Source organism: Pagrus pagrus (genome assembly GCF_965226575.1).
Source record: "Pagrus pagrus genome assembly, chromosome: 11".
In the NCBI taxonomy this organism is placed as follows: domain Eukaryota; kingdom Metazoa; phylum Chordata; class Actinopteri; order Spariformes; family Sparidae; genus Pagrus; species Pagrus pagrus.
In genome coordinates this window covers 13,188,773-13,216,732 of record NC_140195.1, presented here as the reverse complement: position 1 = coordinate 13,216,732, position 27,960 = coordinate 13,188,773, and the positions used below count along the sequence as shown (strand labels likewise).

The 27,960-nt window shown below is 41.4% G+C and overlaps 1 protein-coding gene across 1 annotated transcript; it reads left to right on the top strand.

Annotated features, from left to right (window-relative positions):
- Nucleotides 1-143: 143 nt before the first annotated feature.
- LOC311264979 (voltage-gated purine nucleotide uniporter SLC17A9-like) lies at nt 144-12,626 on the top strand. Its single transcript, XM_084366247.1, has 13 exons — nt 144-1,042; nt 2,366-2,563; nt 2,970-3,109; nt 3,794-3,893; nt 4,259-4,389; nt 4,524-4,620; nt 5,420-5,516; nt 6,606-6,693; nt 6,786-6,820; nt 6,973-7,088; nt 8,607-8,662; nt 8,780-8,809; nt 9,181-12,626. Exons 1-13 carry the CDS (start codon nt 909-911, stop codon nt 9,357-9,359), a joined length of 1,401 nt encoding a protein of 466 aa, XP_084222373.1. The 5' UTR covers nt 144-908; the 3' UTR covers nt 9,360-12,626.
- Nucleotides 12,627-27,960: the final 15,334 nt, after the last annotated feature.

Here is a 27,960-nt window from a genome sequence, read left to right as displayed (position 1 = left end):
ATCTAAGGTTCTCAGATAAATGTAATTCAATATTTCACTGAGTAGATGTAAGAAGTGGCATGAAATGGCAACACTCCTGCAGCAGCAGCACCTCAGACGTGTACTACCTGAGTAAAAGTACAAAGTAGGGGTCCATTGGGAGTATTTTTATTTGCAGTGCTGCTACTTTAACTTGACTCATGGGTTGCATGCACTTCTTGCAGACTGAGAGCTGCTGGAAAAGTTGCGGTGAATGCAGAATGTTATGTAACGACCCAAACAGCCAGGAGAAGACGGACCGGCTACAATAACCTTGGAGGCACTTGGTAGCGCCCGACAGCCGCTTCTCAGCGCGGGCACCATCACCGTCTTCATCCGGCAAGGACAGGTCAGGAGGAGAGACTACATCCTGGTGCTCCTCCGACGATGCTCCCGCAGACGACACCGATACATTTTCTATATTGCACCGTCATGATGGGAGAGGAGCCCAGGGGCGTCTCTCTGGCCTGTTCGGAGACACTGTGACTGATGACAGGACGGCGTAGAAAAGACTAAAATCACTTCCTGACTGAAAACCCTACCGATCAGGCGAAGAACTGCGTGGCTCGGCCGGAGGAGGAAAACTGACACGTGGATCACTCCTCCTCGGGGCATCAGGGGAAAAAAAAAAAAAACAGGCTCTCCTCTTATAGCTCAGCTCCGTTACCATCGCCCGTGAGTCCAGCCTCCCCCTGGATATGGATCCACACACCGACAAACCCGTGATGTGATTCCGCTGATCACTTCAAAAAGAAGCTTTGGTGCGTGTTGTTTTCCTGCCAGACCGTCTACTTTGTTTTCTCTGACTCACTGATCGACCGGAAACAGACAAGAAAGTACAACAGCAGCCGAGGCGGTTTTTAAAGGAGGCTGCAGAGAGCTCGCGTTGAATGGCAGTTATTCAAAAATATGGCAAGAACTTTAGTCCAGATTTGGTCTGTCACAAGGAAAACCATCCGTCCGACAAGACCGGCGCGCCCGGAGGTCACAAGAAGTGGTCTGAACACAACAGCAACTGGTCCAGGTAACACAGACACACACTGTATCCAAGTTTGTATCCATTGTTTGTTCGTGTGTTTGCTCTGATCAGCTCAACAGGCTGATCGGTTCCCCCCCGAGGCTCTTCTGTGACAGCCAAGCAAGTGTGTTTGGTTTGATCTAAAGCAATACTGGTACTTGATTGGTACTTGCTTAAGCAGCTTTCTTGTCCTCTGACCTGGAACATAGACACATCAGCTTTTTGTCTTGCCTCCATATCTGATGGTGAAATGACACGTATCATCAATAAGAAGGGAGGAAGTGGTGCCCCCTCTGTGAGAAATAAGTCAGAACGACAAAAGTTACTCTTGTTCTGACACCAAACTTTCTTACATTTTGGGGATTTAGCATGAACTCCACATACATTTTGTTAGTGGATAAGATTGTATTAGATTCCTTAATTTAAAGGTCCAGTATGTAGGATTTTACCCCTCACCTCACCCGCAAAAAAACGTCAAAAGTCCTTCTTTAGAGCCAGCTGCCGTGTCTCCGTAAAGAAATTATACGCGCGTTTTGAAGAATATCGCATTAGAAATGTCAAAATAAAAATAAAAAAGTCCTCTAACTTGCACGAAAAGTTTGCACGCTCGCTTGAGTTGTTTTTTGTCTTTTGCGAGTCAGAGTTAATGCACAAAACAACATATTAGCATTGCACAGAATGAGTATAGCACTATAGAAACAGCAAATTGTTGACATATTCAGGCGTAAGGTTCAGGCTTTATCTTACTGTTTACAATGTTTATGGAGGAAGGCACAAATAAATGTTAAAAACGATTGAGTCGACACTGTATTGTTATTTTAGACAAAGTTTATTGTTAATCTGTAAATCATCCGGACTCTGTAACACATCACTGTCGCAAGTGTTTGATAACCACATTTGAGGGATCATTTAAATAAGATGTGTGTACATCGGCCGAGCAATATCAGAATTTTTTACTCCCTAATATTGGTATCACCCCCAAAAATTGATTAGTCAGGTTGTATTAGAAACAACATTTATTTGATAAATTCAGACACTAGTAACTTTGCAGATTCAGTGTTCATAGGCTCTTAATTACACATTTTAAAATGAGTTTATATCATCTGCAATCTGACAGAAAAATCAGAGACCGATAATTGGAAATTTCTGAATATCTGCCCTGATAATCAGCCAGGGCCGACAATGAGTCTACCCCTAGTTAAAAATACTCCGATTGGAAGCAGTTATTCCCTCCCCCAGTTAGATAAGACATCCCCTATCAGTTGAGTCCAAGGTTTATCCCCAAATGTTGCCTTGGCTACTATCCATTCTGCGTCCCTTTGTCTGCAGGCCGGTGGCGAGGGTATGGACAGCGGTGCTGCTGCTCGGGACATGCCTCCTCTACTGCGCCCGTGTGGCGATGCCCATCTGCGCTGTCAGCATGGCAGAGAAGTTCCACTGGAGCAAGAGGGAGTCCGGCATGGTGCTGGGCAGCTTCTTCTGGGGCTACTGCTTCACCCAAGTGTTCGGAGGCTACGTCAGCGACCGGTGGGAAACATTTAAGATACAAGTGTGATGTCTGCTGTGATATGAATGCTGACAGTGACACCTCTTTGCAGTTGGTACCTGTTAAAGCTTCCGGCTTGTTTAGTGTCATTTGCATGAGAGAACACTCCTGGCAGTGACACAGATGGCCCATTTTATGTTTGCTTAGTGTGTACAGATAATATACCCAATAAAGCCAGATGTTTGCTCTGTATTATCATGTTGTGAACACTCAAAGGCTCAGTAAGTGTCATCAACAGATAGGCTGTGTATGTGCTCAAAGACTCTTGTTTATTTTAGGATTGTTGTCCCAAATTTAATAGTCTAAAATTATCCCCCTAAAATCTGTTTAGGAGATATAAGAATATAAGTTAAAGTGAAAGCTCATACAGGCTGTCTGTGTCTGCAGGGTCGGAGGTGAGAAGGTCCTCCTGCTGTCTGCAGCAGCATGGGGGTCGATGACAGCCTTCACCCCCATCCTGGCCCACTTCTGCTCCCAGCCAATCCTCTCCATGACAGTGGCCCGCTTCCTAATGGGCTTGTTGCAAGGTGAGAAAGACGGCTTTCGAAAGAGTGTGAATTGCAACCTGAGATTACTGTAAGCCAGCGAGGTGAAACATCTAATCTCTTAAGGCTTTTTGCTCTTTTTAGACCGTAAAAAATGCACGGTGTAATTATGCAACTTGCAAAAGTCTGTGTTTAGGGACACGAAAACACACAAACACACGATAGCACAAGTTTCTTTTGTGATCAGATGTCTGTCATTTGTCACTTTTTTTTTTTTTTTTACCACATTCTCTAATAAAACCTGTTAAAAAGCCCGAAGGAGCTAAAACTGATCTGATTTGAAGGAAAAAAATTGAACACGTTGTCATATTAGCTCCATTTTTCATACCCGTAGTTTGATCACAGCAGGAAATCCCAGATCGTTAACACTGTTTATTTGGCCAGCTTTACTTTGTGTTTTGTTTATTTGGCTTGAGAAACAAGAATTAATAATCTATACAGGCGGGGTGATTAAGGACTGTCCTTAAATCGCTTCTGGCGCCGAGCTCAAACGCAGGAGTTAATGTTCTGGAGTCTACATTATCACACTACCGCCAAAGTATTTGCTGTGAGTCACATCGCTCAGATGTTTATTTTGTGGGATGAGGTGCTAAAAAAGTCCCACTATTTCCTTGTCCGTTCTTCTGTCAAAACAGTAACCCCTCACGTTTTGTATCCTGATTTTAGGAGTTCATTACCCTTCTCTGGCGAGTCTGTGCTCTCAAAAGGTGGTGGAAAGTGAGCGAGGCTTCCTCATGAGCACCGTGGGTAGTGGCTCCTACCTGGGGTGAGTCAAGCGTTGCACAACAAACGGGGAATGGTGTGACAGGGATGAATGTTTGTCTTAGAAAATCATTGTTGTGTAGTGAGAAGAGGAAGTGTTCATTTGTGAGCTGTGGCTTTTGGGCTCTAGAGAATCATTACTGATACCTGTTAGTGCTTAAAAATAGTGACTTATTTATCTATGTGTAGATGTGTAGACATGTTTCTAGCCTGATATTTGCTTGTTTCCAAAATGCAGCTCATGCCATTTATGCGTCTAATCCAGTACTTTACTATGTTGAAACATCGTGTCACAAGGATGTATTTGTCTGACTTGTCATGTCTTGTGCATGTGTTTTTTTTTTTTTTTGTATATATTTTTTTTTTCAGCACTCTCATCATTGGAGGGGCTGGCTCCCTCATGTTGGACCTGTATGGCTGGGAGAGTGTTTTCTATGTGTCTGGTCTCCTCTCACTCCTGTGGGCCTACTGCATGTGGAAATATCTGCTCAAAGGAGAAGGCAAGGGAGGCTTTAACAGTGTCGACAGTATCTGCGCTGTCACTGCATGCTCTTATCTCGCAGCTGCTTATTTGTATAATTGGAGTCAGTGTCCTCATGTATACCCATGGGCCTGTGTTCATCTGTGTTTGCAGGGCCTATCATCACCCTGGAGTCCCTGGGAAGTGGTGGGCCCCAGTCCAAACTGTCCAAAAGACATTGGTTACGGCTGCTCAAACAACCTTCAGTCTGGTGAGCTAAAGATAAAGGAAGTGTGTGTGTGTGTGCCTTTCGTACTCTGTGTAGTTCCTTCTTTCGTGGACCTGGTTGTTTGTTTGCTCTCATATTTAGATGAACGAGCAGCTGTAATTTTGTCAGGAAGTTCTGCTGTAACCCTGTGGCTATATTACAGCAACATCCAAACTCTTATCCTAATATAATATCCTTATACCTAATCAAACATGGAAATATTTTGTTAGATTAATTTAAGAGGAAGGATGTAAACGTGCATGAATCATCACATCTTTATAGATAATAACTCAGTGAGGAGGTTTCTGTAAGACTATCGTTACTGTAGACTAAGATTCAGCTTTTATAAGTACCAGATTTCAGAATAGCGAGCCGAGTCCCTGGTTGCCTCAGCTGTCTGTTACTGTCTCTGATATTGAGTTCTTCCATGTCCTTCCTGTCTTTCCCTACGGCCCAGATATTTATACACTGCAATGCAACTGATATGCTCTATTCTCAGTGACAGGGAGACCCTCTGTGGTTTTACAGTATTTGATGTTTCCACCTTGACAGTAATGGATAAGATAATAGTTTGATGGCTGTAGGCTTAAAATATCCCGTATTCTCGATGCTTTCATGCTACCTGCCTAAACACAGGTATGATTTAGACAGGATAGAGAAGCACAGACTTCTGTCAAGTCGTGACACTTCGCTCAAAGAAATGGGACTTTGTCTTTGTCAGCAACACTGTATACCTACAGTATACATCAGTATACTTTAAATGCACTTATCTTCTGTTTCTCTCTCTCTATTCTCTGACCAGTGCCGTGATCGTTACTCACCTTTGCACAGCGAGCACCTTCTTCACTCTTTTGTCGTGGCTGCCGACATTCTTTAGAGACACCTTCCCCGAAGCCAAGGTAAGCCGGCCACTTTTACATCTTCCCTCTGATCACATATTTGACTTCAGGATCACGGGAAACATGATTAACGTGAACCAGCCAGGAGGGTTAAAAACAAGAAATACTGGAGCATTATAGAAACACACAGTATTTCATTTTTGCTGCAAGGGGTCTCTCATTCAAATCAATTTAAAAAAAGGTGTAGTTCGATGTTCATGGATGTAATTGTATTAAAGTTTATTCATGTTAGCAGCTAGAGGCAGTCAAGGGCATATGACGCCATTGACAGGTGAGCAAATGACATGCCCTGTTTAAATACAAATAAAAGGTTTAATCATTTTTAGTCATAATGATGCGGAATGTTACATATTATGCGTTAAAAAAGACTAAGATTCTCCAGGCATGCTGGCGGATCTGCACTCCGTAACAGCACTGCTTTAAATGAAATGCTAACGCCGGTACGCTCACAACAGCTTACAGCTAACATGCTAATGTTAAGCAGCTATAACCCGAACCAAGTTCACTTCTTAGATGTGAACATGTTAGCATTTGCTAATTAGCACTAAACAAAGTAAAGTTGAGGCTGATGGGAATGTTATTGCTTTATTAGCTATTTGGTCATAAACCAAATTATTGGCTGAATTTTGACCTCAAGGTGGCGCTAGAACAAATGTCAGGTGATCACCAAAGTCACTATGATGCATCATCTGAAAGTCTGTTGAAAATGTTGTGACAATTCAACTGGTAAATAGTTTTAAACTGGATAAATAAGACGTTTGACCTACTAGTGGCACGTGAAAAGTCAAATTCATTAGGGTTCATCTTCTGTGGACCATGAATGTCTAATTTTTCTGGCAACAGTCGTTAAGACATTTCACTAAGATCTGAAAAGTCAACCAGGAGGGGACAGGCTGTAGAGAAAAAGTAAGGGGGTCACCAAAGTCATTAGGTTTCTGCCTCTGAGCACCAGGAATGTCTCATGATCGCTAGTACAGTCTGGACCTAAGTGGTGGACGGACTGACCACAGGGACAAGTACCTAACACACTGTGAGAAATGACCCAACGTTCCCTGCTGTTTCTGCCTTTAAAATATGTTGCCCTTCCAGGGTTGGGTGTTCAATGTCATTCCCTGGTTGGTGGCCATACCCTCATCCCTCTTCAGTGGCTGCCTGTCTGACCACCTCATCAGTCAAGGTAGGACAACTGAGGAGCAGATATCAGAATTACACTTACTGATAAGGCAGCTGCATAATTACATGTCCTAATTTCTCTCTTGATTCCCGTAGGCTTCGATACAGCCTCAGTGAGGAAGTTGATGCAGGTAAAATATCTGACAGTTGTCTTGTTATTATGCGTCTATGTTATGTGTTCAGGCTCATTGTGGATGTCCTCTTTACTCTTTACACTTGTACATAGTGTATTATGTAAGATTTTTAATTTGTGTGGTTTTGTGTGCATTCATTCCTCTGTTAGTTTTTCTCCATGGGTGTGTCCGGTGTGTTTACCCTTCTTCTATGTGGCAAGACCACCTTCCCCTGGGCTGTAGCATTTGTGTCTGCCGCCATGGGCCTCACCACCTTCAGTCACAGGTACTGACGGGCCTCACACTTTGTCTCTTGCCCTGACACCAACACCTTTTTTTAGATTTAAATGAAGTGTTCCGCAAAGGTCAGTGTGTCCATTTCATGTTTCATTTTGCGGACTTGGTGACACCATTTGAATCCGGTACATTCATTTCCATCACAATGAGGGCAGCACCTCATCACAGCCTCTTAGACAGCAAAGTGCTGTATTTTCACCACCTTTTTTCAGTGTACAAGTCTGTTTGTTGTCAGAAATTACACCATCCAGTACTAAACTCCGCCAGGTTGATCCAGGGAAAACTTGGCAGCGTCTCTGCTTATATTAGGCCTGCAGTTAGAAAGTTTAGTCTGGAGTTCAACCCACACAGAACCACTGATTTATTGAATTGCTTTGTGTTTTGCACTCTTGCTTCAGCCACTTAAGGAAATTTCCCAAAAGCAAGAACCTTACTATCCTTTATTTCGCCTGGAAAAGGTAACACCTGCTAAAAACTGTTATTCATTAATCCTTGAGACGTACTTTTGTTAATAATATAGCCTCACAAAGCACTTCAGAGAAGAAGTAACAAGTGCATTTATAGCTGACCTTTTTTTTTTACAAGTGCTAGTGAGTATTTATGGCAGCGAGACGGTGTAAGTGGGTTCAACTCAAATAAACTAACGTGGCTGTGTTTATAGTAATTCAGGAAATGTCACCCAGCGCAACAGTGTGGCTCATTTCTGTGTTTTTAATAGCTTTTGGACAACAGTGGAGCCCTACGGCACAGAGGAATACGATAAATGCTGCTCAGACTCGCTAATACTTTTTTCATTGTTGGTTTTGAGGTTTTCATGAGAGTTGTTTATAATAACAAAAATACATAATATCACCAGACCTGTCCTTTTAATGTGCAAGTCCTTCACTTTATGCCAATATAAATGCACGATTGCGTACTAGGAAAGGGTGAGTGAACAATTGTGGTGTGGGAATATGAGGAAGAATCACCAGCTGTGGTGTGACCTCCTGACCTTCCTTTCCTGACTTTGCTATGTGTTTGGTTTTTCTGGTTCAGAGTTTTTTTCTAGTAGTTTGATCGTGGCTTTTTAAGTGTTGCTTATAATTTTGTATATCCTTTCTGGATATTTGTTTATTTTTTATGTATTGGGGAACATCTTAAAAAAATACAAATAACATACTAAATATTTGTGAAACACAGTATTAGTTGTAGTTAGTCTTTATTAGTCACATACTAAATACTATATATCATAGATATATATGAGGTGTATTGTTTTCATTCAGGTTCCAGACTTGATGAGTACATACTGTTTGTGCAACGAACAAAATAGATGCAGTCGATGTTAGCCGGCTGGGAAAAGAATAGAAACCGTCCAAAATACATTTCCCAGAGCACAGACATTTAATTTCTATTCTGATGTGGTTCTAATCTATTAATGGCTGCAGTTTATTTAGCTAATTCTTTGTTATTACTCTCAATTCAGTGAGTGCACTTATAAAGTGACTCATGACATTTATCTCTTTTGCAGCGGTGTTTCTGTAAATGTTCAAGATCTCGCTCCTTCTTGTGCAGGAGCCTTATTTGGTAAGTCGGACAAACGTTTTTTTAAAAATACTTTCATTCATTCAACACTTCAGCACTGATGAAGTTTTAATTATGTTTTTTTAAATGTTTTAATGTGTGTATCTGAATATCTTCCAGGTGTTATGAATACATGTGGTGCTTTCTCAGGTGAGTTTGAGAACAAAACGTCTGTGATCAATCTTTCACCAGCAGTTGCTACATTTCTGTTCCAGCCTTCAAAAATCCATTTAGTGAAATAATTCATCCACTTCTCTAGATTTAAACTTTGAGCTGATGTGTCTCCTGTCAGTCACGATGGCTCCTATGTGCCATGTATATTTCATCAAGGGAGCATAACGAAGTTTGTGTCAGATGAATAATACAGGGAACAGAGGATGACAGTGAGCTGTCCGGTGAGGGATGTGTAATGGACTGTGACATTTTCTCTGTGGAAAACTGCACAATCACATAGAAGACGCTCTGTGCTTTGTTTGTATCTTTGTGCTAATATGCTTTTTATGGTGTGTGATCCCGCACAGGGGTCCTGATGGTGTATTTCTCGGGGTATCTCATCGAGGCCACGGGCTCGTGGGCGACCGTGTTCGCCCTCATCACCACAGTCAACCTGCTGGGCCTGTGCACCTTCCTGGCCTTCGCTGAGGCTCGTCGGGTGGACATCGACTCCTGTAAGGCCCGCCACCACAACATCCACATCTAAACCGTCAGTCATCAGAGGGACTAAAGATATGACTTTTAGCAACCAGCAGCTTGGAGAACATTGGAGAAGCAGCCAATGGACAGCTAGTGGCACACAGATGAATCCTGCGTATGACTTTGATTGGCTCTGTGTCTGGCAGAGGAAGCACTGCAACAGTTACTGAAAAGCACACAGCAGGGCCGGCACAATGTTACTGGAAAGTCTTGTGGACCTTGAGTGATGAATCCTAGAAAAAACAGCTGTGTTAGATCTGTCAGTTCAAGGTGGAATGAGAAAGGTTACAGGAGAACAACAGTCTAGACTACCTCCAGGTCCCAGCTTGTGCAGTGTGTGGTGATTTACACTTGTCTTTACATAATGTGTTACTTAGAGCAAAAAAAGTCATGGAAATTGTTATTCGGCGGTTCTCCTTTGTGTCGAAGGAGCTGTGTGTGTGATGGGTGTGTTCGTCTCAGGAGCTCTCTGACAGTTGTCACAGGCCAAGGTGGTGTGTTGTTACCCTGCAGGGATGAGGGGGAGGTGGCGCTGGCACATGGTGGGTGATGCAGGGAGAGTCCAGCCTCTCGTACCTGAAGTCTTTTATTAGTTCGCCCCGTTCACCCATCGCTAAGTGAACCGTCTGAGTGACACCTCATTAGCCAGGCACTAATTACTTGGCAGGCGCTCTAATGTCCTATACGATTTACCATCTATAGTCCCCGGCTTCATGGTTACAAGCTCATCTCATTGTTGCAAATTGGAGGTGGTGAAAGGGGTCATGGGAACCTTTGTCAAGTACAAAAGCAACAAGGCTTTTACAGTGTGCGTTTGCTCTGTTTGTCTTCATAAGGAACATGTTTCGAGTAGAAAGACCAAAGGTTATGGATTATTTTTTATTTTCCTTCTATGTGGCTGCATGTAATAGAAATACCTCAATTAATTATTTTGGGTACTTATATAGTATTTATATGGCTCGACTTTTTTGTTGTCAAATTAATTTTGTTAGAAAGAAAATATATTAAGTTAGATGACAGGAAAATCTATATTTATGAGGTAAGATAGCAAACCAGAGTAAGTTATCAAAAGTGTGATGCAGGATGAATCATCCTAACAGATCTAGTTTCCTCACTTCTTCTTCTTCTTCTCCTCAGAGCAGCACTGTCCTGTCCGAGGAAACAGAAACTTGTTGATGTTATTATCTTAGTGAAAACTGCACAGGTACACAAGCAGGCTCTCCAGAATTTTTGCATTGGATCCGCCCTTGGTATCGCACTTGACCGCATTATATTAAGTTAGATGACGGGAAGAGAAATAAAATGACAGCATATCATAATAAGTTACCACAAGTGTGTTGCAGTATGAATCACCCTAATGGATCTTTCTGAAAGTCTAGTTTCAACACTTCTTCTTCTTTTTCTTCTTCTTCTCTGAGCTGCACTTTCCTGTCTAAGTGGACGTAAACTTGTTCATGTTATTGTCTTGAAGAATGCTGCACAGGCAGAAGAGCAGGCTGTCCAGCACCTTTGCTTTACATCCACCCTTATTGTGTCATTGACAACATTGTTACCTAGGCGCTAAAAAATCTCGCTTTGGTGCCAGACTGGTCACACCTGGATTGAAGTCTATGGGAGATGGATGGAGAGCAACACTCAAACCCAACATATCTATGTCGTATGACCTTTCATGAAGAAATGCCTCCAACACATGAAAGAACACACTTCACAGAGTCTGTTAATGACTGATTTGTTTTTTTTTTAATTGACACATTGTTCGTCCCCTGATTTCGTCCCGTTCAGAATGTATTGGCAGTCTCATCAACGATATTTGGTCGGACCTGCCTCGTTTAGTCATGATATTGTTAAACTTGTTCATGTAATTGTCTTGAATGCTGCACAGGCAGAAGAGCAGGCTGTCCAGCATCTTTGCTTTTCATCCACCCGTATTGTGTCATTGACAACATTGTTACCTAGGGGCTAAAAAATCTCGCTTTGGTGCCAGACTGGTCACACCTGTATTGAAGTCTATGGGAGATGGATGGAGAACAACACTCAAACCCAACATATCTATGTCGTATGACCTTTCATGAAGCAATGCCTCCAACACATGAAAGAACACACTTCACAGAGTATGTTAATGACTGATTTGTTTTTTTTAATTGACACATTGTTCGTCCCCTGATTTCGTCCTGTTCAGAATGTATTGGCAGTCTCATCAACGATATTTGGTCGGACCTGCCTCGTTTAGTCATGATATTGTTAGCCCTGTCAATCATTTTGAATCTGTCGTTAACCTTCTCCAGTGAAGTGTGTTCTTTCATTTTCTGGAGGTATTTTTTTCATATTACTGCTGAATGTTGAAGTGACAGCGTTGGCACTCACTGCACAGTTTTACAGTCTCTGTTTTCACTTTGACAGGGTTTCATTTCCAGTCTCGATGCTTACTTGACACGTGTACCTTCAATCTATGCATTTATTATTTTGTGCCTGATGATGAAGCAATGAGAGGATTGTAAGATATACTCACTGTGGTCACACGGTGTCATTTACTGATCAATGTACATCGCTACTTTTCTTGCCTTCCTTGGAGGTGCTTTGTTGCTTTTGTGTGATCTGTTGATGAATGATTATAATTATTTTTTTGTGTGATTTATTGTTATTCCCATAGAAACACCAGACTTATGTTTAATTTTTTGGAAGTCTGTCCTTTGGTTGTATATTTTGTCAGTGCAGATCTGATTCCTGAAATGCCCAGTATGTTTATTTTCTACATTGCCATGGCCAGTGGTTACCAAATGTGGCATAAGAAGTGAAGGGGATTTGTTCAGACTTTTCCTCTCTCGTCTCTCTACATCTTTCAGAGTCGAGATATATTTTTCTGTACAGCGAACATATTTAGATTGTGTGTGCTATGAAGACACGCAAACCTACCGACTATATAGAATAATTTATTTTGATATCTGATCTGAAATCCGATATCTAGGCTGAATCTTACTTCGATTTGTACACTTTATTTTGTAGTGACAATACAAAACCTGTATGCCTAGACCTTTCACATATACGTTGATTTAAGAGCACTGCACAAAATACTCCAACCAACACCCCACATTCCTCAGATGTTTATCACACCTTAGCAGATTATTATGTTATTTATAACTACCTTCATTGCTTACACCTTTTTTTTCCCTGTTTCTATGTTGACATCCCGCAAAATGTAAACATGAGAAAAAAGCTGGAGTTCCGTTAACCAACATGTTTTACTGTAGGCTCCTGAAAGCCTTTAGTTTTTTTTTTTTTAAAAACATGTAAGATATGTATGATTAAAAAAAAAAAAAAAACACACACATGAATGCAAGACAATGCAGTATTCAGATGCTTTTAAGATATGTTGTATTTAAAAGCATATAATAACTTTGAATAAAAATATATTTTGTCAGCATCGGCGTGTGCATGTATTTTCTCTGCAGTGCCACAGAGAGGCAGTGCAGGATCAGTAACGAGGAGAGGACATGGTGTCATCCAGCTTCCAGATACTTTACAAACATTTCCTGTCATGTACAATGGAGGCTTTTTATATCATGATCTCGAAGATTAATTTTAGCTTATAGCAAATATCGTGATTACACAAGAGTCTAGCACTACATGCAGTTTTTTTTCCACCATGAAACCCAGAACTATTTGTCTGTACACCAGTGTAGCCAATCACGCATGTGGATCAGCTGTTGTACAGGTTCTAGTGCAGGCCTGTCCCGTTCACACCAGAGGCTCACTACAGGCCCAAACCCCGAGTTCGGGCTAGCAGGACGTATGTGGTGGCACCATATGGCAGGATGCTGTGTGCCATGTTGGCTAGCTGGCACTGCCCACGTGTGAATGGCCAGACGCTAGTCAACCCAACCCACTCCCTCCTCATGGGACCGAGCGGCTCAGGTTGCCATGGAGACGGGTGGCTTGTGGCTGCTGCGTGGCAATGAAGAGAAAGGGAGGGGTCACAAGTGAGTGAAAGTAACAAGTCAGATAGAAGTCAGTGGAGTGAGTTGGCAGTGAATTTGGCTTTCGACGTACAAAAAACAGCCATGGTGTTAAAGAGGTGGTCGGCCACTTATTGGAGTGCTCTCACTGACAGAAAATGGTGTTGTAAAAGCAGACATAATCATGATGAGTGGCCCACTATTTAATTAGCAGAGATGAAACAGTGTAAGGGGAGTGTAGAGGAGAGGAGAGGGGAGATAAACCCTCCCCCAACTTGTCGGCTGGTAAGAGTAACCCAGTAAAGGCAGGCCCCATCAGAGAGCCAGAGATACATGTAAATGAAATAGCCCCATTAATTAGTAATTAACATCAAGTTAATGACATTTCACTGTGTCGCCATCTCATCCTATGTCCTTCCTCTGTGGTGGAGGGGGCTGTCTCTCCGCTCCCTGATCTGAATGCTAATTAGTGTGAAGCTAAACTGCCATATAGGGCTACCTAATGATATAGAGGCCCAGTTTAAGACTGGTCATTGTGTGTGGAGGATTAATCACTTTGTAGTAGTAGATCAGGAGCCTCTATAAGTCTGCCACTCCTTAGAGGGCTGTGATATTGAGGGCCATTGACAGGTTTTATGTGCTAATTGCGTTGCGCCTGTTAGCCTAATGTTGGGCTATCCCTTATGACTTAGAACCACTTTTATCCATTCTTCTAGTTTTCAAATATATCGAAGAAATGTTTCTGTAAAGTGAGCATATAATGTCAAATCTAATTATTTCAGTGTCTTGCATGGTCTGATTGAGTTTGAGGTCCCGGCAGCGGACACACACTCATTTGTTTTTGCTCCCCTCCTGAGCCTAAATCAGCTCCGTGACAGAGGTAATTTTACATGATTTGACTGCAGCCAGGGACAGTATCCCTGTGAAGCTAGATGAAACATGAAGTTAACACTCTGTACACAGCGGTGTTCCTGCGATGGACAAGAATGTCAGCTCGGAAATAAAGGAAATGTATTCACACATTGATGTGCGGGGGTTATGTCCTGCAATGCTAAACTGTGCTTTGAGTTTTCTCTGTCTCCTTTGTGAATTCCTCTTGTTTCCTGTAGCCGTCAGCATCTCTCTTCTGTCTCTCTCTCTCTTCTCTGTTGCCCTCTTCCTTTTTCTTTTCCTCGCTTTCCAAACTCTGTTCTGATACATAATTGACCCTTTAAAGGGATCCCCTGACACCCAAACACAGCCACCATTAGCACACCAGCACACACACACACACACACACGACCAAATATGTTGATTTCTGTCAATTAAACCCCGTCAGCTGTTTGCCTCCTGCTAGACATATGGCCTGTGTTAAATCTAAAGAGCAAATGGAGCCGCCATTGAGTGGGGCATCATTTTAATGGAACCCTGAGGGACGAGACCCACACCTGCGCAATAATAACATTAAACCATGCTCAACCCACTGGCCAGATGAGGACAGTGTTGGTTTGTGTGTGCTCTGTTGCTGTGTACATGCATCACTTGTTCCTAATTCAGGCCCACCAGTAATAAGAATATTAGTAAAAAAAAAAAAAATCTAACAGTGACAGTTTTTTTGCAGTAATATTTGCCCCTATAGGCTCCACAGGTATGCTCAGTTTAAATCCATCTCAACAGGGTTTGTTTTCACAGCCGCACCAGGAGAGGAGCAGCTCAGGCTGATTCTCTATTTGTTATTATATAAGCCAGAAAAACAAAGACACAAATGCACTCCATCATTGCAGACCATCTCTCCCCTGCAGTCAGAGTGAGAGTACATAGTTTTTTTCTTTTTTTTTTTTTTTTGCGTATTTTGGAGTTCACAGGTTCTTAGTCAGAAACGGAGACGAATAACTGAACAAATGTTTAGAAATATAATTTTAGAAAACAATATGGTGCCGTGCCTTCAGCAGGAAGCGTCAGATGCTTCGTTTTAAGACAAGTAGAGAGCTAATGAAATACTCCCACAACTGTTTAAATATAGCAACATCTTTCCAATTCACCCATAACAATTTAAATCATTTTGAATTAAAGGTGAATGCTGCCATAGTGCAAACATAACGGTCCAAAAATGACTTTATTAGACTTGTCTTTAGTGTGGCTGAAACTAACAGTTATTTCCAGTAGAGCTCAGTCCGCTCATTGTTTTCGCCATCAATTGTTTCAACCATAAAATCCTAAAAAAATAAAAACACTATTCAAATGACTGTCAGTCAGTTTCAGTCGAGCAGGACATGGGAAAAACAGCAAATATTCACATATGAGCAGCTGGAGCTCATATTTATGCTTAAAAATTATTTAAAGGGTTCATCAATTATCAGAAAAGTTGCATGTTCATTTTCTGCTGATTGACTAATTGATTGTGTCTACTAATTAAATCAGGTCCAATTTGTGGTAAATTATAAAACTTACAACAGTATATACAGCACATTCATTGCTATATTTTGAATCCATTCTGATTGATTATGAATGAAAGGTATACTTGGTGTAATGAGGATAAATCAGAGAGAGAGAGAGAGTCAGTAGTTTGTAGCGAGCAAATTGATAAAAAAGAAAATACACACACAATATATTTTTGATGATTTAGGGCAATTATTTTCATCATTGAATTATTTGGTGATTGTTTTAATCTCGGAGTCGCCTAAAAATCAGAAAATAGTGAAAAATGTCCATCAAAATCCTCCAGAATCCAAGGTGATGCCTTCAAATAGAGTCTTTGTCTGAGCAGCAGCCTAAAACCCAAAGATATTCAGTTTGCAATGATATGAAAGCAGAGAAAAACAGCAAATCCTCATCTTGGAGGGGCTGAAATCAGAGAATATTTGTCTTGGTTTGCTGGAAAAAAGGATGAAAACAATTAATTGGTAATCTAAATAGTGGCAGATTAATTTTCTGTTGATTAACTCATCAAAAAAATCAGTGCAGCTCTATTCAGAAACATTTTTTGTAAGTTAGAAATACTAACAAAATAATAACTGTTAACCACCAACGGTTAGAGGGAGATGAATGGAGGAGAAAACCTGAAATAATGACATTTTGTTTAATACCTCTGATTTGCTTTATTCACTCCTGCTTCCTAATAATCCGCAGCATTCTGTTTGTGCATGCACGCAAGGAGGTTAAATGCCCCACCCCCGTCGGAAAAAAAAGCCCCCCCACCCCTCACAGTACCCCTCCACTCATCTGCTCCAGCTCTCCCCAGCTTCACACCGCTCACATCTCCAACACCACCAGATCTCCCCTTTTTTCCTGCTTGCTCTTTACTAAAGTTTGGCTGTCAATCAGCAGTGGCCTCAGGCAACAGGCACTGATGAAAAGACCCCTGAGACAAGGAGACCCAAATTAGATTTCAATAAGGATGTTGAATATTCATATCAGGGAAACATCTAAAGGTAAACGCTTTTTGATCTCCGCGCACAAATATCACTTGTGTGCATTCCCAGGTCCTGGCGCTCTGGTTCTACAGTGTTTTCTCCCCCAGCCTGGTCCGGCCCCGGCCTCAGCTCTGTCTCGCTCCTCGGGGGCTGCGATGGAATAATGATGATGTGGCTACAAAGGAGAAAAAGAGCCATAATGAATGTTTATACTAAAGGGACCCAATAGAAAGGGCATCCGTACTAAGTATTCAGTAATTAGTATTTAGCAGAAGTTGATCGCAGAGTGCACGCATTCAAACACACAGAGACGCACACACACACACACACAGACGCACACATATCCAGGGCCGAATCACTGAGGCATAATCATTTGCTGTGTAAACTTTAGACAGGGGAACCTCCCTTGACAGCGGCAGTCAAAACACAGTTTCATTGCTCCTGTCAACATGTTTCTTTTATTTTTATAATTGACTCCACTTAGGGTTTTTCTCCCCCAAAATGTCAACAGAATTCACAATGTGGCTGTTTGTTTTTCTGAACACACCTGTGCTCTGCCTCTCATCAGCTCTCTGCAGAATCATAATCATCACTTTAACATTGCACATTGGCCCTGAATATGTCTCCTCAGTGCTAAAACTGTCCTTTTTTGTCTCACCTTGATGTGCTTTTTGTTTATAAACTACACTGGTTATGAGAACTGAAAAGAAAAGGGCTAACATCCTCTAAATACCCTGAAGAAATTGCCATCACTTCCATCTTAGTGGCGGTGGAAATGTGCGGGGATGGTGGAGGATGTGGGGGGATGCTTTGGTTGGGAAGGGTGGGACTGCCCGAGGCTCTTTTCCCCACGGAGAGTCGCCACTTTCGCTCGGGAACACGCTATGAAGCGAGAGCCGGAATGAGACCAAAGGATGGGAACACCAATCTCCTCTCGACGCAGGAAGGGACCGTCCAGCTAATAGTCCACATCAACCTCTATCATCAATAATGCGTCAAGAGCGGCCGTGATAGTCCCGATCAAGCAACTGTGGCTCATGATGCAGGGAGACAAGCCAACGCCGTCCTTCAGCAGAGCTAATAAAAAGGGAGCCATTCTCATCTTACATTATACTTTTCTCTTGTTATTTCTCTCACTCTGTGTTCCTCTCAACCTCCCCCCACCCCTTCCTTACAACATGATGGTCAGTCCATTGCCAGGCAATCTGGTCTGTGATGTTGTTCACACCTCCATCGAGCCAAAAAGGAAAAGGAAAAAAATCTCAGACAAGATATGATGACTTGCCCAGGTGGTGTGTTTCACTGCTCTCTCGGTCTTATGGGTGAGGGCAGCGAACCAAGGTACATGCGTGTGTGTTTGTACATCGGCCTACAGTATATGATGGTGTGTTTACCCCGGGCCCTGTGCTGTGGTGCTGTGATGCTGAGTGTCACCCTGCTCCGGCCTGAGCCCTGCAGCCAGAGAAACCAGCTGTGAAACTGACAGGTTTGTCTTCTGCACTCACCTACACTCTTTCTTCGCTTGCACACACACACACACACACACATACTCATGCAAGCGCATGCACATAATGAGGCACACACACAGACACACAACAGTTTCATGGCCTGAGGTTTAAGTACACATGCACACACAAGCCCCCCCACATCCACACATATCCACAGACCATCACACAAGCTGCAGGCGGTCTCTCTCATGCCAGCTACAAACACAGTGCAAAAGGAATATGCTTACAGAGCTCCGATATATATAGTGGCTACTCATAACCTGAACACATTTTTACAATTTGATGAAAATCAGCAACGAGATTGAATAGGGATGTGAAATATAGTATTTAAACCATGTTCCCTTTCAATGCTCCTCATTGATTCATTACCAGAGTGCAGCTTTATTTTGATCAAGATTGCTTCATTAAGCTGTAAATAAGAAAGTGCAGGTATTTATTAATGTCTTCCAAATACATCAGTTACAGGTAAACTAGAAGTCAGCGCCTCTTACTCAAGAAAATAAAAAGGCAATTAAAGTATTAAAGGTTATGGTAATTCTAAGTGCTGTATCGTGGGCAACTGGACTTGTTTCAGTTTCTTGAAGATGTTTCACATCTCACCCGAGAGACTTCTTCAGTTCTGAAAATGTAAATATATAGTTAAAAATGTGAGAGGCGTTATGTTTTCCACCTTGTTGCCACATAGGTCTTTGCGCGAGTCAACCCCAAAGTCAATTTATTCCTATGGGAACATCCGTAATCCTTGATGTGTCTGCAAAACTCTCCTCTTCCTATGCCCTATGAATTTGCCTTGAGTACACTGAAAAAGACTTTTAGCACATAATTTGGACAGACTGTAGCCTACTCACTATGCTACAGGAAGTTAGCATAAATGAATAAGCTAACTCCATGTTTCTCAAACTTTATACACCATGTACCACCTCAGAAAATATTAAAATACCGTAGCGCAGGCTTACTCTATTAAGCTTACTGTCTGCTAACGTTAGCAGGCGCTGTGAACACTTTAGCTCCACTACTTAGCAAGGCTACTAGCACTTGGTCCCTGCACCTCTCTTCCCAATAGTTCTCATTTGCCATGTTTGTAGTGTTTTTAACCTTTTATTTTACCTCCACTTGCCTCCTGCCACAGTCTCGGTTTAGCTTGTTGCTAATCTTCGATGACACATGCACAGGCATCGTGCATGAATGTGCCAAGCTAGCAGGTTGAAACAAAAACTTATTTTAAATTACATTTCAGTTTAAGTAGTTTTGTTCTAACTTCTGCAGTATTTGAGCTTTATGATTGAAGTTGAAGTTTGACATATTTAGCTCACATTGGTAGCATGCTAGCTGTGTATTCAGACTCGAGCACATGCATAATGTTACTGGATCACTGGCTTCTCTCTCATGACAGTGGTGTTTCTGCGTATTTCTATCCTGAATCTCTGAATGCATTGAACACTAACAAAAAACAAAACTGCGTTGTCCATCCATCCGTCCCATTCTTGTAAATGCGATATCTCCGGAACACCTTTAGGGATTTTTCTTTTTTAATTTTGGCACAAAATGTCCGCTGAGACTCAGGGATGAACTGATTAGATTTTGGTGCTCAAAGGTCAAGTTCACTGTAACCTCACAAAACACTTTTCTGGCCATAACTCAAGAAGTCAATTGCTAATTTTGACAAAATTTCACCAAATGCCTATCAGGATAAATTGATGAAGTGATGACATTTTATATCCAAAGGTCAAAGGTCAGCTTCACTGTGACATCATAGTGTTCTGCGAACCAAAACCCTTTTCTGGCCATAATGTCACATTTGGTTGTAACTGAATTGGTGACACTCATCTTGGGTGCCCACCTTGAACATTTTTCAATTCATAGCTTCTTTGTGTTTGATGAGAACAAGCTGTATGTAAGCTGCATGTGAACACCAACAAGGAATTTGACTGTTTTTTGTTTCTCTCAATGAACTTACACACTAATAGCACATACAGCATAGCAGTAGTCCACCACAAGCTCATTGATTTTGCCAGTATTGATCTTGTGACTGTCATTGCACCACGTGACGGCATATTTCTCACTGGTAATATAGTCACTGAAATCAGACATGTCAACATAGTAATAACTTCCATTTCACCAAGAGAGACACTTATTACCTTATATTAAATTCCCTCAAGTCTTCATCACATATATTGAAGAGTCTGGATAGACCTGGATATGAAATGCAACTTGACTGGTGTGCTGGGCAAGGTGGTTATTCAAGGTATATAATGAACAGCATGAACATATTTTGCAAATATATATTTATACATGCAGTGCATATTTATTATTATATTTAAAAACATTTTTTTTCATTTTGTGATTCTGTGCAGTAAATGTATCGTTTATGCAAATAAACCAGAGATCATTTAAAACATAAAGGAAAAAATTAAATGCCTCTTTCTTTAATATACATATAATGTATTTCACAAATACAATATAAACTATTTTACTCTTTTTACTTCCCTTGACAACCTCAATTCAGGTGATATTTAATTAGAAAATGAATTAGAAATTGGAGCTAATAAACTGTTTGATCCTCATATTCCTCGACAAAGGTTTAACATGATCAGATATGACTTCATTCTCCCAGGTGAGTGCATGAATCTTGCAGTATACATGTTTGCATGCAGGTATGTGGCACATACAGTACATGTTCATGTGTATTCTGTATCATGTAGGTCAATGAGGACATGCAACATTGCCACGAGCGTCTGAACTTGTGGTCCATCCAGGAAAAGCTGATGAGTTACCCTCAGGAGATGCTGCCTTCTATGGCACCTTCCCCCACGTCTAACGGACACCTAGCGTGCACACAAACCCTCTCTCTCACACACACACACACGCACACACACACACTGGTGGACTTTGACACACAGTAGTGAAGGATGCCATGTGTATCCAGGTGTCTGGCTGTGCTGTAGCACCCTTCAGATGTCACAACGACAGAAATCAGTGTTCTGACCAGAAAGTCTGCAGGCAGCATGTGTGTCTTACCGTGCCACATTTGTGCAGACGAATGTGTGTGTGTCGGCGCATCTGTGCACGCATATGCACGTGTGCTTGTGTGTTGCTTTATTCCTAGAGGGTGGGGGTGAGAAAAACAAGTGAGAAAACAGCAAAACAAGTTAAGAGACAATGAAGAAAGCAACACTGGCACCTGTTTCCCCTGGTGTAGAGGGCGAAGAATCCACCTCAGCAACCGCACTGCCTGCTTCTATGATGTCCTGATGCCACTGATAATTTTATCTCTAGATATTTCAGTCAACAGCATGCACTATATCACCTTTATCTCTGCTTCTAACCCTCCACAAACATGCTCCCTTCCAAACACACATGCACAATTTTTTTTTTTGGGTTCAGTTATGTGGCCAGATGTCCAAGTTGACATAGCGCTTAAGGCGTTTGACTGGATGAAACAGTGCATTGGCTGCGGGTAAAGAGGGATTAAAACAGGGCCTGAGGCACTTGTGTTATATTGAAAACATCCTGGGCTGCTTTGTATGGAGATTTGCATACATTGGGGTCTGTGCGGCGATGGCCCATCTGCTGAAGTGCATTGTCCCCCAACAACAAAGTGTGTTTAAATATTTCACATCTCCATCTACTGGGACATAGGTACATAGAAGTGAGTGGAGAGTGAGTGAGAGAAATAGAGGGCGATGGAGGGGGGTGAAAAAAAAAAAAAAAAGACAAAAAAAGGAGCGAGTAGATTGGCACAGCTTTGAATTTGAACTGCTCCCAAATGTGCCTCAGTCAGAGCCACAGTAAATAACACTATTGCCGGCCAGGATACGGGAAAATGAGGAGAATCTAAATATAATATGTTGTAAATCTGAATTCTGGTGGAAAACTTCGTCGGACTGCAGAAATGAGGATGTGAAATGTATGTTTGTGCTGTGATCATGCTCCGTATAAAGAAATACACACTGCACAGACATTTTCACCTAATATTAATAGATTTATTTTATCACGCGGCGTCAGATTAACTATGAAAGACTGACTATGTTAAAAAAACTGGCAAATGTCCACAGTAGGCAGTTTGTTACTGACTGGCCCGGTATTAAGTTATCATCCCTCTGGCCCAAACCCTCTTTATTGTATTAATGTCATAACTCTGGATTTCGGTGACATTTAATGGCACTGTAAAATTAGATAATTACTGTAATATATCTGTGTACTCATGCCCGTTTCCGAGGTCAGAAACATAAAAATTAATAAGGAACAAGTGGGAGAAAGGGGACAGAGTAGAGAGATTAAATGAGTGTGTGTGTGTGTGTGTGCGCAAGAGAGAGTTTGAAGTGACAAAGATGGCAAAAGTTAGTTTTATTAATGCAAAGAGAGCACAGTCTGAAGTTACTTTGACATCCAATGTTTATGCATCCTTTCTCTCGATACCCCTGCATTTTTATTTTCTCTCTCCTCTCCCCGTGTGTCTTTCATTTCAACCAAAACACACATCAAATGAAAAACATGCTCAGGGCAGTGGATGGTGGATGGAACAGTAAGGTGATTTAACGACGGGACGGTTTGTGTGTAGGCTGGACAGCCTGGTGCAGCCTCCGTCTTCACAACCCGTACACACACAAACCCATGCGCGCGTTTACACGTACGCACACACACAGGCAGACGCAGACACGCACACACACACTGACACCAAATATCTGAAAAAACAGCCAAGATGGACGTGAGGAACATGTTGCCTGCACGGGGGAGGATTTTGGAAAGAAGAGCGTGGTCAATCTGTTTGTTTCTCTGCCACATCCAAGAAGAGTGATAATTTCATTTTCTTTCATTATTTTCTCTCTTTTATTGTACTCCTAATGTCAGATTTTGAAAGCTGCTGAGGTTTATGTTTAAGAAAAGAGCATATCAGACAATGGTTTTTATTTATTTTGCAACAAAATGTCAGTCTTTCTGCCTCTCTTGTTCCCACGTAGTGAGACATCAAGACAGCAAATACAGACAGACCCAGTGATGCTACCTGCGTCTCCCTCTGTCTCATCTCACGAGCCAGTTCATTTACGCGCACTCTTCAGTTGTAGAAGGTCACAGTTGGAGAGCCTATGAAAAAGTATAACAGACACACATTAACCCCCATTTAATCAGGATTACAGAGAACAACCGAGCATTATTTAACACACATCACAGAGCATGACAGCAGCAGGGGAAATATGGGACACACACATACACACACAAACACAAATCCAGCACAATCAATCTAATGGTGTGCATTAGTTAACTGCCAAATGTTGGGCTTTTTATGGCAGGATCACCCGTCCCTTGAAAAGATAAATACGGTGCACAGATCCCAGTAATTACAGCAATCCCCTTACAGCACACAGAGACCGTTCTCACTCAGCAGCCTCTGTGGAGCACTGTCGCTCTGTAGATTAAGTCATTTAGGACAGTTTTAGGGCACTGGGGTGACTGACAGAAGAGGAGCTGGGTGGAGAAGAGACAAAAGGACAGACAGGGGTGGTGGTAATGCGTTTTGTCTTTACTGCATTTTGGGGGAGGGGTTGCACTTTGCAAAAAGATGTAGACACGGCAGGCGAAATGAATAGATACGGACGGTCAAGTTCACGTTGAGACACCTGTGATAGTTGATATCTAATATCGCCAATCTGTAAACATCCTGTGATTTGGAAGGGAATAAATCGGAGCTCCAGTCAAAGGTTTACGGCCTTTTTGTAGATAATATCAAATTAATGTGCAATGAAGAAAATATTGACCATCTGAATCTTACATTCTGGTCTTACCAGTGACAGCCAACACGTAAGGCTGCCACTCTTTTGTCTGTGTTACAATGGGAATATCAATGGACAAAAAATGTGACTAAATGCGCAATATAATACAATACACAATACGGTAGCTGTGCAATAAACACAACGCTTATAAGGTTCAATCTCTGTTGAGAATCTTGGTGAGCTCTCCAATAACTTTTTTAGAGCCACAGTTTGTGGTCTTTAGAGACCTGAAATGTTAATGTTCAAACCTACAATGTTAAAATAAAATGCAATTTAATACATGGATGTTACACACTTTTGACTTGATGCAACACCTCACCGGCAAAACATTTACCATCTCGAGCTTTGGATTGTGTTGCATTAAGCTGTAATCAAATTTAAAGGCATAAATAATAATGTAACATTTCTGCATTAAAATGTCTAAAACAACAAGACCTATTTTATATATTTTGTTGAGATGTGCACTTACATTATCACATTATCCCAAATGTTTCCGAGAGTGAGGAAGGAAATCTGTGAGCTAGCTGGCAGGCCAGTCCATCGTTTGCTACTGCTCGTATTGGTCACTTGTTAAGAATTATGGATGTTTATAGATAAAGAAAACAATCATCACAATCCCAGGCTACTTCATGACATCGCTTTCTGTTGTTTTGATTGAATGACCCTTAGTGGCAGTAAGGGTTTCCTTGTTAAAAAAAAAATATCTATGTTTACATTCAGTGTTACTGAATTGTGTGGTTATTCTTGAGGCCCTAATGAATATGTTGAATGCAATTCCTACTGCCTAAAACATTGGCAATTTTCTGAATATATAAAATCATGCTTTGTTTGTATTCATTTTTGCAAGCTTACAGTCTTCTTCTTCACTTGCTTTGCTTTACTTTTTTTGTTCATTACTGCTATCAACTGTCAATCAACAGAAAAGCTAAAAGCAGGGGCAGTAATGTGCATTGCATTACTTGCCTACTCTCTCAAGGGATACTCTCGTAAAAACATTGCTCCATAGCACTTTTAGTTGGTCAAAACCACCACAGAGTGCAGGGTAAAATGTAAAAAAAAAAAAAAACAACTGGAAGAAAAAGAAAACAAAAACATAAAATGGCTCTATACAGCTAGCCTGGCGCAATCCAAGTCTCCAGAAGACAAAGAAGCCAAATTTATCTGAAAGGATGTTATTTACACCCTGTGTCACTGTGGCTGCTAAGCTAAAAGGATGGAGCCATTTTGTGTTTGTTTTCCTGTTGTTTTTTAAAACAAGTCCCCATCTGCTTCAATTATTTAGGGTGAACGCTGCAACACTGTTTAGCTGTGAAGCTCCAGAAATGTTTTATGGACTACGAACTTCACCCGACTGTCCATCGGCATAGGGATGAGTAAATAATTACTGAACTTTCATTTTTGGGTGAACTTATCCTTTAACCTAAGATTTTTTTGTTGTTGTTGTTGTTGTCGTGTCCACTTCTTGTATGCAGCAAAATCACAATGCTGCCATTCAAGAGCTGAGTGTTCGCCTCTTATTCCTGCTTCTCTCTCCTCCAGACTATGTTCTTTCTGGTGTGCATCACCGAAAGTTTCGACTCCTGAAGGATGCCTCAACTGTGTCTGAGACTGTGGGGCTGTTGAAGTGTGCGTGTGTGTGTGCAAAGTGCAGGGATGGGTGTAGTTAAGCACAGGGAAGTGAGCAAAGCCTTCAGGCCGCAGGGCGATGGATGTCCAGCGGGTGGCTGAGGAACACTAACTCACACTGCTCTCTGACTGCATCTAAAACTCTCATTAGTTTAAGTGTGTGAGAGTTCTCTGCCTCTGCACCCTTCAGACCACACAGAGAGGCAGAGGGCCAAAACCCCTTCAGATGGCTCTCACTACAGGGGAGGCATGCAAGGAAGTGGACGTGTATGTCTGCGAGCACACAAACTTTGACACAAATACACATTTTTGCACACATTAGTCCTCTCTGTCTGTGTTTGTTTTCCTGTGCAGCGTTCATGTACATAAACGTGAGCACGCAGCTTGACAGCAGGGCCGAATGAGGTCTGAAATATAGACATTTGTATGGACAGATGTGGATTAATGTTCATCTTTTCTTCGAGCCAGAGATTAAACCTGATTTACCGCCTAACAGGTTTTAGTTTTTTTTTTTTTTTATCATTATTATTATTTGATTACAGAGAGAGAGAGAAATGAAGAGAGGGCATAAATGAGACAGAGTGGGAAAAAGAAACAAAGGATAATAAAACAGAGTGGTTGTGTCTCTTACTTATTGGGAAGTTGCCAGACGAAGCCAGACAGCGAAAGTGGAAGGAACAAAGACAAAAAAAAAAAAAAATAGCAGGATTGGATGCAAGGGGAGGCAGAGGGAAGCGTCAGATGCTCCTCATTCCTGTTGTGGGTTGCTGAAGTGAAGGAGGAGAAATTTGAGTCATGGGGACGGAATCAGAAATGTCAACAGATTGAGTCAGAGCAGAGCTGGGACCGTCTGGAAGGAGAGAGTATCAACACTGACGGAGGGGCACGCAAGATTTTGGGACCGTCACTAGGCTAATGGCAAAATTACCGGACATTATGTGTGTGCGTGTGTGGATGTGTTGCATGGGGGAGGATGTGGGATTGGCTTAGTCTGCTGTCTATAATGAATGGTTAATGTTAGTCGGGGAAAAAATGAATACGGTCACCATCTGCTCGATCTAAGTCTGCGTTCTGTGCATGTGTGTGCACATTTGTGTGTATGACAGTCATGCAGACACACACACACACACACACACACACACACACACACACACACACACACACACACACACACACACACACACACAATGTGCTCTTGGAGAGGGATTTAGAAATATGGAATGGAAGAAAAGGGAGGAAGAAAGAGCTTAAAGAGGAGAGACATGCAATAAAAACCTGCACAACACCGGCAAAAGAGGCAATGAAAGAGGGAAAGAAATGATATTCATGCAGCCAGCATCATGTGTGTTTAGATGTAGCTGAGACGCAGATACAGGTGAGCACAAGTAGGGCACAAGTCATAAATTCTCTGTCAGGTTTCTTAACCAGATGTAGCCTATGGCTGCAAACACACACTCTCCTAATACACGCATACAGCAAAAATAGTCGCAAACATTATAAAGATATAGAAAGGGTTTTATTGACATTACTGTGATTGAAGTTGGCAATTAAACTACACATACCTCTTTAATTGTTAAATAACTGTTTTTAGTAGAAATAGTGGCAACACTTTCTATGAAGCCCATGTTTATAATGCATTCTGACATATTATGATAATACTTATATGTATGAATATACGTAATGCTTTATAACGATAATCTAAATTCTGTTTCATTACACTGATGTCTATAATGCATTACAAACATTATTCACTGTATGTTAGCACCTATGTTCTTACAGCATTTTTACAGCACTGTTCTTGCGTTGACTAAATCTTATTTTTTTCACTCTACTTAAAGCAAACACTGACCAATTAAAGTGACTCGTAACCAACTTATAACCAGTACTAATGTATTACATACAAGGCACTTCATTACTTAACTTAAAGCACCCGATGGCCAGCTACAGTAACTTATGATGACATTATTATGCATTATAACAGTGATTGTAATGTGTTATAAAATTATTTTTCTGTAATACAAATATGAGAATTTTACTATGCCCTGCTATAGTATATGTTTATACTATGATCGATCACTATATCATCACAAAATGCTTGTGTTATGATTATTGATATAAAGCATTATGAATATTAATGATTGCTTATGACTATGAGAGTGCTTGTAACTTTGATATTACAGTGCTATAGTTGTGTTATAATGCATTATAAGTATATTCATAATGTGTTGTAATACATTATAGGTATGGGTGTCATAATGACTGATGATTATTATCATTATTAAGCATTTTAAATAGTAACTACAGGCACACTACAACCCATGTTTGTAAAGTATTATAGACATCAGTGTCATGATGAGT